The sequence below is a fragment of the Populus nigra genome, chromosome 5, assembly GCF_951802175.1.
Source record: "Populus nigra chromosome 5, ddPopNigr1.1, whole genome shotgun sequence".
NCBI classification, from domain to species: domain Eukaryota; kingdom Viridiplantae; phylum Streptophyta; class Magnoliopsida; order Malpighiales; family Salicaceae; genus Populus; species Populus nigra.
This window is the reverse complement of record NC_084856.1, coordinates 1,270,378-1,283,832: the sequence shown is the minus strand read 5'-3', so window position 1 is coordinate 1,283,832 and position 13,455 is coordinate 1,270,378. Positions and strand designations below refer to the sequence as shown.

Below are 13,455 nucleotides of genomic sequence, written 5' to 3'. Positions count from 1 at the left end.
GGAACCCAGTCCACATGAGCCGCTGGCCCATAGCCCAATCCTTAAATGGTTCAAAGCTAATTTGTATAATTTATAGAAAAGGATGGCAATACATCGGATCCACTTTGTACCCTATATTGTGGTTGGGGAACTAGGCCGATAGACGTGAGAAACGAAAACATTTAGGTTGTGTTCAGTAATAATAAAAACAATACTTTTTTTCTTCTTCTCAGTTTTCCATTTTTTCTATTAGTTTTTATTTTTTAATAAAAAATTAACAAACCTTTTTATTTTCTGAAAAAAATTATTTAAAAATAAAATAAATATATATATATATATATCTAGATTAAAATTATTTTTCATAAGGATTCATTGCTATCTTAATATTTTGTATTCATGATAATATAATTTTATTCTTGTTTTATTTGAATTAAAATTTCTCTTGAAAAAATTATATATATATATACTAAATTTATAATAAAATTTAAATTCATGACATTAATTAAATATCAAAATATATATAAAAAAAATATTTCACATTACTATTACTGAAAAGTGTTTCTATATAGAAAAAGTTTGTAACTAAAAAGCTGTAGATCGTTTTTAAAATGTGTTTTTTAAAATCAATATAAATTTAAAACATTGAGATATTGTTTTTTTAAATATAAAAATATTTTATTTAAAAGTAAATTCTTAATTTTAATTCTTTTTAGCTTTAATTTCTCAAATATTTTTTTTTTCATCCAAATAAAAAAAATTAGGTCTCGTTTAGATGGGCTGAAACTGGTAAATCCATGCTGGGTCAAATTGCTATCCAACGGATATTGTTAAACAAAAAAAAACCAGGCCGCCTCTCACTAAAAAAAACAAACAGTTATTAAAATTTATAAATATCGCCACGTGGGAGATAGAAACCTCGCTTGTCAGTTGTCCTCTGTCACCACGTAGAGTATAAAGATACTCGCGTCAACAATACGCAGTTCTAAAAGTCTCTTTTCAAACCCCACCAGATCCATCCACGTGTCCACTACCAACGGCCAAGATGAAACATCAAAACAGAATCCAGAAACACTACCTCCCTCCCTCTATAAAACCAGGCCTCAGTCCCTTCCATAGACGCAGTTCACAAATTCTCAATGGCAAACCCTAAAGTCTACTTCGACATGACAATCGGCGGCGTCCCAGCCGGCCGGATCGTGATGGAGCTGTTCGCGGACACAACTCCACAAACCGCAGAGAACTTCAGGGCTCTTTGCACTGGAGAGAAAGGCAAAGGCCGAAGCGGCAAGCCTTTACACTACAAAGGCTCGACTTTTCATCGAGTGATCCCTGGATTCATGTGTCAAGGAGGGGATTTTACTGCGGGGAACGGAACCGGAGGAGAATCAATCTATGGAGCGAAATTCGCTGATGAGAATTTCATAAAGAAACATACTGGGCCTGGAATTCTATCTATGGCAAATTCTGGGCCTGGCACTAATGGGTCTCAGTTTTTCATATGTACAGATAAGACTGAATGGCTTGATGGGAAACATGTGGTGTTCGGAAGAGTTGTGGAGGGTATGAATGTTGTCAAGGCTATAGAGAAGGTTGGATCTAGTAGTGGAAGGACCTCCAGGCCTGTTGTTGTTGCTGATTGCGGTCAGCTTTCTTGAGGGACACAGGATTTGTGATATGCTGGTGTGTTTATGTATCTATCTACATAACGAGTCTTTAATTGGACTCTGATTGTGTTTCTTCAAGTGTTGCTGTCCTTTAATGATCCTAATGAGATTTACAGATATAATAATTGAATGAATCATTTCACCTTTTTGTTTCGCTTTGTGTGATAATGGGCTGCTTGGATCTGATTCGAGCCTTGAGTCGGGTTGATTTTCGGTTCTTGTAACTATGCTTTTGCCCCTCTCTACTGGGGTTTTCATGATACCAGGTAAGCAAGCGGTTTGGTCAGCGCTTTTAGAATTTGAACATTCCTGCACTCCATGATGGAAATCGGTAGACTTCGGTGAGAGACCAAAGGGCTTAGTTTGCATCTAATAATTAAGGTCTTGAGGGGTACTGGAAGTTGACTAAGAGCGTGTTTGGCAGTGTGGTTACGGTGCTTTTCAAATAACTTTTCGTGCCAAAATGCATGCCAACGATGTTTTTTTATTTTTTAAAAATTATTTTTGACATCAGCACATCAAAACGATCCAAAACATACAAATCATATTAAATTTTAGCAAAAAAAAAAATTTAAAATTTTTTGGGAACGCGGCCACAGCCGCGTTCCCAAACGGTACCTAAGAGGTTAACGGGCAGTGTGGATATAGATGTTTTCTAAATAATTTTTTGTATTACAATATATATTAATAAATTTTTTTTATTTTAAAAAAATTATTTCTGATATTAATATATTAAAATATATAAATCATATTAATTTTTAAAAAAAAAATTAAATTCTTTAAAAACACGATTAAACTATGTTCTCAAACGTGCTCTAAATTAAACAGTACTATCAAGCATGTTTTTGACATTCTGTTAAGATTTGTTTGGAGTATCGGTGCACTATTATTTTTATTTAAAAATATATTAAAATTAATATTAAAATATATTAAAATTGTTCTATTTATTTTTTATTTTTTAAAAATTATTTTTGATATTAATATATAAAAATAATTTTAAAATACTAAAATAATATTAATTTAAAATAAAAAAAATAAAATTTTTAAAATATATAATTAACACAAAAATAAACAGTATCTGAATTAAATTTGTTGGTGTGACAAAATACGCTCTGTGCCGTGACCTTCTGTCGCTCCATCCTTATAAGGCAGAGAACTCGTCTCTGTCTTGGTTGTGCTGCTGGAGGCTCGGAATAGAAGAGCACTCATCTAAAAGTGGGCTTACTTTTTAGATGCTCATTGGAAGCATTCATCGGCTTACTATTTAGAATCTCGGTGCAAGATTCTTTATTCTATCACGTATTATTGTTATTATGGATGAGTTGTGAAATTTTTAATTTTTTAAATTTTGGTTTTTAAATTTTTTTTTCAATGATTTAATCCTGATAAAAAGACTCCTTAATTTTGATTTTTTATAAAATGATAAGATTAAAAGAAAAATATTAAAATGAAAAAGAAATCAAACATGATAGTGAGTTTTGCAAAAAAAAAAAAACAAACACTTTGGTTATTGAACTTTAAAAATAACATAAATTATATAATTTTAGTACTTCAATGTTCTTTCAATTTAATTTTTTTTATAAAAAATTTTTATTATTATTTTTTAGTCTCTAGTTTAGAGTAGAGATGAGAGAAAGTTGCTAGATTCTAGCAATACAAAGAAAAATGTCATTTTAAGCCACCAAATCAGATAATTTTATGTCAAATGATTTCATTTGATGATGAGAGTTCATATTGCGTGTTTTTTATCTTTAAAATTAATGAAAAAACATATTTGAGCTTAGATTGATTTTTTTATTTCGGATTGATTTTGATTTTTTAGGTTTTTTGATGTCATAGATAAGTTTATCACGGTTCATATGATGTTTTATAGGTTTTTGGGTCAAAAGGGGTTGAAAAACATGTTTTTGGGTCAAAAAACTTAAGTCCTGCTTTTTCCAAGCATTGTGTTTGGAAAAATCAGACGATGAGTCATCTTTTTTTTTTCAAAAAAGTTTGGGGAGGACCAACAAAAATTAAAGGCCCAGTCGCATGGGCCATGATAAAATGGGTCGAGTAAATATTAATATGAAAAATTATTTTAATAAATAAATTTAACAAACACAATCCGGTAAATGTCTTGTCTTTTGAAATTAAATATCTTGATCTATATTTATCTCTTATTTTTCAAGCTTTATTTTTATGTATTGTTAATGATTTTTTATTTATTTATCTGCATACATGGTTCTCAATTTTTTTGATTACATGCGTGTATAATTTTTTTTATTTGAACTTAAATCTTGTAAATTACATAAATACACTGAAAAAACCTGTATACACAAATTTTCATATGAAATAAAAAAAAATATGACTCCTAATAAAGCGCGGATCACATAACTAGTACCGCTCTATACAGTGACCTTCCATCACTCCATTTTTATATGGTAGAGAACTTGTCGCTATCTTGGTTGTGTTGTCAAAGGCTCGAACAGGAGAGCACTCGTCTTGAAGTGGGTTTACTATTGAGATGCTTACTAGCTATTTAACCTGCATTTCTTCGTGAATTATAATTTTTTTTTTCAAAAAAATTTCAAGTATGCAGGTTACTTCAACGTATTTTTCACATAAAAAATTCAAAATGTAAATTGAAAAATCTATGCAATCAAGATTAAGACATTCCATGATATAAAATGAAAACATATATGCAATTGTGTTTATTGAACTTATTTATTTAAATAAATAAAAGATAAATCCACACCATAAAAAACTCATGATTTAAAAGATAAATACAAATAAAGCTAACTGAATAAATCCATGTCATAACAATTATTAAGTAAGGCCGAGCATATCAACAATATAATTTAAAAACAAATATTTTTTATTTTAAAAAATAAACTTCATTTGTATAAAAAAAAATTATATATGAATTAGAATAATACCTTGAAAAATGAAATAGAAACAAAACAACTAAAAAAACTTAAATTCAAAAAATACATGCAAAAATTACGACCCAAGTCATGAGACTAAGATAAATTTACAGGAAAAACTTGAAAATAATCACAAAAGCAATATTAAAAAAAAAAACTAATACAGAGCAATAAGATCATACAAATTCAAATTCCCAATAAATTAAATGCCAAACCAAGAAAAAAATTAATTACACAAAGTGAGCGAAAAAAATAAGAGTGAGAAAAAAAATTAATTAAAGGGATAAAAATTTTCAATTGGAGGATTTAATTGATTTGAAAAATAGTTCTGATAAAAGGAAAAAAATCAAAAGAACAAAAGTCAAATTGAAAAAAATAAAACAAAAAAAATTAATTGAATGATGAAATTGAGAGAGAAAAACTTCAACTAAAGTGTCAATGACAAAATAAAAAATTTCAAAAATTAAGAACTAAGATGAAAAACCAAACATATGAGAAATTGCAATTGAAAGACTAAATTAAAATGAATAAAAACTTCTACAAATGAAAAAGAAACGAAATAATAAATTAGTGGAATGAGGACTGAAATTGAAAAATAAGAAACAAAGAGGACAATAGTGTACATTACTTGTCAGGAAAGGGGAAAGAAAGGGAAAAAAATCAAATGACCATCGACAACAACCCAACCATAGTAAGCTGTCATGCGCCATTCCAAATATAAGAAGACATGACAGCACATCTAGAAAGATTACGAAATGTTAGTTAGGTCCACCGGGTGGTGTCACACGCGTTGTCTAAATGGCTTGGATGCTACCCACGTGTTAGGGCATGCCTAACACACTCTATCAACTTTAAGCATTGAAAAAAAAAAAAACCAAAATGCCCCTATGACCTCGACAATGATAAAAATACCCATATGAAAGTACAAAAATACTCTTTATATGTTAAGCTTATGTTTTATTTCTTTCAAGGTTAAAGATGAAATTGCACTATACATTAAAACTTGAAAATCCTAAAACACTCTTATCCAGTAGCACAATAAGTTTTTTGACTTCAAAGGCAAATACATATTTTTACCGTTAAGAAACTTATGTAAAATTAAAAAAAAATTGATTAATAGTTATATATTTTAGGGACAAAAAAAAAATTCAATTGTGCCAAAAAAAAAAAACATCAGCACCCCACCCATGACACTCAATTGTTTTTGGATCAAAAAGATAATTTTATTCTAGCTTAAGATATATTTTAATGTGGATTGAGCTATAATAAAACACCCTGTCATTTAGTTTTTTTTTTTTTTGGAGGTAGAAGGAGAGCATTCAGTGGCTCACTATCTATGATGCTCCTCCGCTTTTGGCTACATCCTCGGCACAATAACCAAGTACACCAGAGCTGCATCCTTCCCGGTCCTCTCAAATTCTCAATGCTCTATTGCTCATACTGGATATGGGGCCCGAACTTATGCATACCACACTAAACCACCGCATTACACAAACCGTACTACTCGGCACCCATACTGGCAGCACCAGTAGGTTTTAGCTTGGATTTGATTAAAACAAGGATAAAGAAGTTTTAAATAGGACTACGTGGAGCAAAATTGGACCAAAACGCTTCTCCCTGCTGCGATGCATATCATTTTTTAAAAATATTATTTATTTAAAAATACACACATATTTTTTAAAAGTCATGACGCTTCCGAGCACGGAAGGAACTGGCCTCGAGCAGGCAGAGGGGAATTGGCCCCGAGTAGGTTTTCCATGCTGGACATGGGTCGGTGAACCGACACTGGATATGGATTGTGTCAACCACAACTTTAACCACAGTCAAAGAATCGCACGGCAAACCAAACCCAATTCTAATACCGTTTGAAAAAAAAAATCCGAGGCAGAATAATCCGTACTCAAATTGAGATAATTTAATATCTAAAGATCCAGTGTCCACCTGTAAATTGCCCATATAGGAAGATATATAATAGAGGTCGTGGTATCCTAGCCAGTGAAAAACATCCACGTTGTCGATTTTAGGTCCTCACGGCATCAGATTTTCTGACGAAGTAACCGTGCATTTAATCTTCGAACAATAACTTCACGGACCAGCAACAAGGGACGAGCTCTGTCCCAGTAGAGGAGAAGTGTCAGCTTGAAGTTAGAACTCGAGAGAGCCCTCTCTCATTCCCCCTTCCGTACGCCATAGATCTGAGATTTCTGATTGGAAAGGGTCAAATCATGTTTTTGTTGCTTTCACAGATACATTTTCATGGTCCCCTCCTTTTCTTTTTTAATTGCAGAATTCGTGAGCTACACTACACGTGCCTTCGAGCTGCCTGCAAAGGCTTCACGCAGGATTCTGAGATGCATTATTGAATATAATAATTCTGAGATGCAAATCTAAAATTTAACATAATAATTATTTTTAATATTAACCCATCAAAACAATTAAAAAATAAAATCAAGTTTGGAACCGGTTAAATCACACCCTCAATGATCCAACGGGAAAGGAATGTTTTTTGAATTACTTGTTAGTTCAATTTAGAAAACTTTGGATCCATGATATTTATTGTTTCGTAGCAAAATTAATCCTTCATTATTTAATTCCATTATCAATTTAGGTTCGAATTAAAGCTCAGCAGTCAAATGTCAAACTTTTCAACTAATCAAAGTTCATCACATATCATTCTCGAGGTCATAATATTCTAATATATCACAAAATAATAAATTGAATTATATAGAAAGGTTAACTTTGTCCAAATTCAAAGTATAAAAATTGCAATTTGTATTTTAAATCTCTGGTCAAGTATCATCCAATCCATCACCGATTCTCATCTTTATCTCCTAGTAGTAGTTATCTTTCTTGTAATTTGAATGATTGAAATTACGGTACCTTCTGTTTTTTTAATATATTTTAATTTTAAAAAATATTAAATTATTTTATTATATAATTTTAATGTGTTGATATAAATAATAAAAGATTAAAAATTTAAAAACAACTTTATTTTCTCTTAAAAAAACAACCCCTCATTACAATAACAAAAACACACCTCCAAAGCATTTGACTATTCAAGATCTAAAAAAAAAACAACACCCAAGAAATGTAGAATATTAATTAATATACATCAATTCAAGGCAGAATAGTAAACACAAGGTGCCATAATTGTGATTTATTTTAATCTTTCCAGCTCTGTGTCATGAAGCGTGACAACGGGGACAGAACAGTAAAAGAACAGCGGGGGGGTTAGACTTTAGCGAGTCAGAAGGACTCAGACAAGGGAGGCGGTCAGGGACGACTCAGTTTCGCATATGTCCGCTTCTAACAACAAGAGAGTAGTCAACAATTCCATTGCCCACGAGACTTCCGTTTTATTGCCAAAAGAAAGAAAGAAAAATATAATAAAAACAACGCGTTTGTTGCATTCATGAACCGAAATTAATCACAACCACCGCCTTTAGATTGCTAGTACTTGCAATTAATCTTTTCTTCCGTGCTTGCTACTATACCTTCTCTCACTTTGTCTTCACTTTTGAATTTTTTCTGGGTTCTTCTTCTTGATTCTGAAGTGGGGTTTTTATCATTTACGGGATCATTTTGAATTCTTTGTTAGTGGTGTGATCTGGGAGAGAACTTGCAAGAAGGGAAAATGGGAGGGGTCTGTTCTGGCGGAGCGAAAAGGAAAAGTGTGAAAGTTGGGGGGGAGGAGAAAAATAACAGTGGCATCAATACCTCAGGGAAGTTAAGGTCATTACATAGCACAGGCAAGAAAAGAGAGAATTCTTATAGGAATAATAATGGGGATGATTTTGGCAGAAAAACGCCACAGAGGAGTAATTCTAGTGAGTTTTTATCATCCTTTTCAAGGGAGCTCAAGCCATCAACGCCTGTTAGGACAGAGGCTGACAAGGTATGTTCTTTTTATGTTTTGTTTTCTTGATCATGTTTTTGCTTTGGATGTCCAATCTGTCAGTTTTGATGGTTTATTTTGTGCCTTTGGTTTTTGTAGATCAATCAAAAGAAGTCATTTTTAGGAAAAGCTGGGACGGTGGGACTAGAGAAAGCAGTAGAAGTTTTGGATACTCTAGGAAGTAGCATGTCAAATTTGAATCCCAAAGGGGGATTTGCCACTGGAATGGTTTCTAGAGGGAATAGGATATCAATATTGGCATTTGAAGTAGCTAATACAATAGCCAAAGGTGCAAACTTGTTTCATTCTCTTTCAGAGGAAAATGTCGAGTCCTTGAAAAAAGAGGTATTGCATTCAGAAGGAGTACACAAATTGGTTTCTACTGATATGGAAGAGTTGCTTATAATTGCTGCTGCTGATAAAAGGTTGTTGCTTGTTACAAATTCCTTGCCTTGGTTTAATTCTAACATAGTTCATGTTCTGTCATCTTAGTATTGTTTAAAAAGAAAATAATTGGGTGCTTTTGTAGAGAGGAATTTGATGTTTTCTCGCGAGAAGTGATTCGGTTTGGAGATTTATGTAAAGACCCTCAATGGCACAATTTGGGTCGATATTTTTCAAAGTAAGGTGCATTTTTGTTATGCATTATTTCCTGGTTATGTTCTTCTTGTTTTCTAACTATGCAATTATCTCTGTAATACATCAGATTGGATTCAGAATATTCAATTGACAGGCAGCATAGAACGGAGGCGGAAGTGACAATGCAAGAGCTGATTACTCTGGTGCAGAACACTTCTGTAAGTTTTTTATTTTCTTTTGCCACATCAAGTAGATGCTTGCATGCTGCTACTTGTTGATCAAATGCCTGTACAATGCCACGGTTGAAACTTGGTTTTCGTCTATAAACACTATTGTATTTTGCTTCCTTAATTAATTCCATCTAATTCTCGGAAAAAAGCATTGCTAATTTCCTTTTAATCACTCATTTCAGTATGTTATGCTTGATCCAATGAACGTTGCAGCTTTGAATTTAGATCATTTACTGTATTAAATTGTGATGCTGGGCAGTTTGCAGTTTTGTTTGGCATATGCATTTTTTTTTTTAAGAAATATCACGAATCCCAGCAACCTTTTCAGCTTATTTTACTACAGTTGAAGAATGTGTTCCTGTGATCCTGCTTTACAAATCTCTGTTCTTGTGCAGGAACTATATCATGAGTTGAATGCTTTGGACAGATTTGAACAAGATTATCGGCAAAAGGTTGAAGAAGTGCAGTCCCTAAATCTCTCTGTAAAAGGTTGGCATGGATGAGTCTTTTCTCTTCACTTGATTTTTTTTTTAAATGTGGTAGACTGTATTTTATGATGATATCGAGATGCTTACATATTTGTGACTACTGACTAATAAGCAATATCTGAGGTTATCTATAGAATTCTTTTTTGTGAGTTATATTTGCAAAGATCAAGCATTGTCAAGGTATTCGATTGTTATGTGTACAATTTCGGCTGCCTTCTTGTTGCTGAAACTATAACATTTTCTACAGCTCCGATTTCAATGTTTTTTTTTTAGCTTCAAGGATATGTCCTTCAAAGTGAATAACATGCTTCTCTATAATGAATAACTATCAGTTCTCATTGATAGTTAACTACTTGTTTTTTCTCATTACATTTATAACTGGTTCTAGGTGCTGATTTTCTTTTCTTCTTTCATTTTTTGGGCATCATGTCCAGTATCTGCTTGATACCCCACAAGCAATGGTGAAGCAGATATTTTATTAATGAGCCATTTTCTTTGTAATTGTAGGAGAATGTCTCACAATTTTACATAGTGAGCTAAAACAACAAAGAAAGCTTGTAAGGAGCTTGAAAAAGAAATCTCTTTGGTCTAAAAATGTGGAGGAGGTACATGTCTATGAGCCACTAGTTACATCTGCTGAAAAGTTGCACCATAGTCTCTTTGAAGGATTTTCTATCAATGCCGAACTCTTTCATGCCTCATAATTGCTTAGTTTGGCTTAACTCCCTCACTCAACATGAATGCTTTGCAGCCTTGATTGATTCCAGTAGCGGTTTTATGTAATAGATGGCAGTTAACATATCAGATAACTTGTTATTTTATATGAATATGTAGCTTACTCCATTAGAGTGGTTAACATGTTTTCACTTTTACTCTTCAGCCCATGAGAATATTAGTTTCTCTGTCTCAAGCAATAGAAATGTTCTATAACTTTCTTTATGAACTGCAGATCATGGAGAAACTTGTTGATATTGTTACCTACTTACAACAAGCGATCCTGGAAGCTTTTGGAAATAATGGTATGATCATTATGTCTTGCGATGAAACTAGAAGATGAAAATTTGCATGAATATCATAAATGGGTGCATTTACATTTCCATTCATTTATATCAGCAAGACACATTGATGAGTTCCTTTTGTTTTCCTAGATGCAAACCACCTTGTTTTTCATTTGTGTATGATATATGGTAGATAATTAGTGAAGGAACGGGTTTCATGTGGGGAGTCTATTATCTGAAACTGCTGTCCTTGAAATGTGTGTATTTCTATTGTGTCTGAGAAATTATCTTTATTAGAAATGAAAGACCGTTTATAGTGCCTGGATAATAAAAGAGGTGAATGCCATGTCCGAAGATACTGTCTCAGCTCTAGCTAGATCGTTCCACTATTTCTGAAGTACACAAACAGGCTAGTATATATATGAAAGGTCGGAATCAAGAGGATATGTAGGCAAACTGATGGACATACTGAATTTAGGCTCAGCTGCATTGAATTGATCTGTCCATATAAGTTCATTCTCGATAAATGTGTATGCACTTACATCCTTCTGGTTGGGTAAAACCATGATTAGCAGGCATGAGCTATCTTAAAAATGACTATCAATTCCATGTATCAACAAGATTCTAATCTGAAGTGCAGCTTTAATTCATTAAGATTCAAGCATTTTAGTGAATTGTGCTTGCGAAAGAACATTATAATCCTTACTGCGGTGATTTGGTGAAGGCCGACATATAAGAAACATGCCAATATAGAGTCTGTTTTTGTTTATTTCCCTCTCCTTGCTATCTATGCACATCATAACAAGATTTAAGATTTAATTCAATGTTTCTGGCTTTGAAGATGTGCTTAAATATTAATCTGTAGGGATTGACAACTCATGGCAGGTGTTATATTGGTTGACAAGGAGCCTGGCAACAGTCGTCAAAGACTTGGCACATCTGGTCTTGCATTGCATTATGCTAACTTAATCAACCAGATTGATAATATTGTAAGTGAAGCTCTTTCCTTCTTCACTAATCACATGGTTATTATAGGTCAATTAGTTTTCCTATATTGGGATGAATTCAACTGAAATATCACATGTTATTAGACTTGTCGACCCGCCTCCCTTCCTCCTAATACGAGGGACAGTTTATATCGAGGGATACCAAACAGTGTTAAGGCAGCTCTACGCTCAAGGTTGCAGATGGTTGATACCAAGGAAGAGGTATGTGTGCTCATTTTTGTGCTGCTCATTTTCTACTTTTTCTCCAAATGGAGATTTAGGATGGGTGTTTGTTCTTACTTTTTTGCTCTTGCACCTACTCAATACATAATTGCTTTCCACTATTTTTCTCTACAGCTCACGATAGCTCTGGTGAAAGCTGAAATGGAAAAGACTCTCCATTGGCTTGCGCCTATCGCCACAAACACAACCAAGTAGGTTAAATGACAATCTAATTTGATATTTCCTCGTGTTCATGTAAAAACATGTTTAAACAACATGGTGTTTTCATATGTCAGAGCTTTTTACGCTTGACCTTTCTTTTTCCTTATCTTTTTTCTCCTTGAGAATTTTCTTTACTGTCTTTGCTATTACACTTATTTTGTTTTTGTTTGAATTGGCAACAGAGCACACCAAGGCTTTGGATGGGTTGGAGAATGGGCAAACACTGGGTTAGTGAAGGCCTTTGTGCTGTCTTTGTGTTGTGACAAGTGTAATGCACCTTAGTAGCAGACGAGTGACGCTTTTTTTCTTTTTGACAGAAACGAATTCGGCAAGAATACAGCCGGAAACAGCAATCTGATCCGCCTCCAGACACTCCATCACGCAGATAAGCAGAAGACTGACCTATACATTCTTGAACTAGTGACATGGCTTCACCGGTTGATATACTTAGTGAGACAGAGAGATAATGGTTTCAAATCCGTGCATGTTAGATCTCCATCTCGTAAGGGACCGGTTTTTCACACCACGACCCCACGACTTCAATCCCTGAACCACGGTGCCCAACTTTCTCAAGAAGATCGAGATTTGTTAGCCAATGTGTGTCAGAGGAGATCGGTTCTAGGAAGAAGCAAAAGTCAGGAATTTCTTGTAGACAAGAAAAGAGGACAGGTCTGGACATTGAGCAGGAGCACTGGAAACTCACCAGTTGCTGCTAGACAAAAATTAGAGCATAAAAAAACTAATATTTTGGATGTCATGGATGGCCTAGATGACACAATATAAGACCATACTTCATGGAATTACCTTGTAGGCATTTTACTTCCCTAGTGAATTGTGAACCTCATTTTTCATGTATATTCTTTTGTTAAATTCCCATTCTATTGTATATACCCTTATATATTGTTATAATATATGTAATGATGGCATTAATATTATAGTCTGCTTATCTCCCAGTTCCATTTCTGGAGGGTATTAGAAGAGATGATATCCGATTCTTCTATAGCTGGTAGCAACATCAGACTTGGTATATAACTAGAGGTCCCTAAGCAGTGGGATCGGGTGATTATTATTTTTTCATAAAAAATAATGTTAGAAAAAAAAATTAAAATTTCTGTTTTTTTCTTTTTAAAAAGAATCAACCTCATAAAAAGTGTCTAGCCAACTTAAGTCATTAGTGAAAAAGATCAAAGTTTAATGATGATGAAATTAGAAATTGAAAAAAAAAAAAATGATGTCAACATACATTTAACTTTGCAAATTAAGTGTTATTAGACAAGAAATATTCT

At 33.2% G+C, this 13,455-nt stretch overlaps 2 protein-coding genes across 2 annotated transcripts; both read left to right on the top strand.

The window, feature by feature from the left end:
* Positions 1-1,077: 1,077 nt before the first annotated feature.
* LOC133695190 (peptidyl-prolyl cis-trans isomerase-like) lies at positions 1,078-1,797 on the top strand. Its single transcript, XM_062117055.1, has one exon. It carries the CDS (start codon positions 1,116-1,118, stop codon positions 1,632-1,634), a length of 519 nt encoding a protein of 172 aa, XP_061973039.1. The 5' UTR covers positions 1,078-1,115; the 3' UTR covers positions 1,635-1,797.
* A 6,013-nt stretch (positions 1,798-7,810) lies between these two features.
* On the top strand, positions 7,811-13,104 carry LOC133693567 (protein PSK SIMULATOR 2-like). The gene is made up of 12 exons (XM_062114800.1): positions 7,811-8,444; positions 8,544-8,869; positions 8,974-9,066; positions 9,151-9,241; positions 9,649-9,742; positions 10,249-10,346; positions 10,691-10,760; positions 11,625-11,728; positions 11,831-11,947; positions 12,083-12,159; positions 12,352-12,396; positions 12,487-13,104. The coding sequence occupies exons 1-12, from the start codon at positions 8,184-8,186 to the stop codon at positions 12,950-12,952; spliced, it is 1,842 nt and encodes a 613-aa protein (XP_061970784.1). The 5' UTR covers positions 7,811-8,183; the 3' UTR covers positions 12,953-13,104.
* The last annotated feature ends 351 nt before the right edge of the window (positions 13,105-13,455 follow it).

Coding starts and splice junctions, on each gene's coding strand:
- LOC133695190 (XM_062117055.1), top strand. CDS start 1,116: ATGGCAAACCCTAAAGTCTACTTCGACATGACAATCGGCGGCGTCCCA.
- LOC133693567 (XM_062114800.1), top strand. CDS start 8,184: ATGGGAGGGGTCTGTTCTGGCGGAGCGAAAAGGAAAAGTGTGAAAGTT. Junction 8,870..8,973: donor ATTGCTGCTGCTGATAAAAG/GTTGTTGCTTGT, acceptor GTGCTTTTGTAG/AGAGGAATTTGATGTTTTCT. Junction 9,743..10,248: donor CCTAAATCTCTCTGTAAAAG/GTTGGCATGGAT, acceptor TTGTAATTGTAG/GAGAATGTCTCACAATTTTA.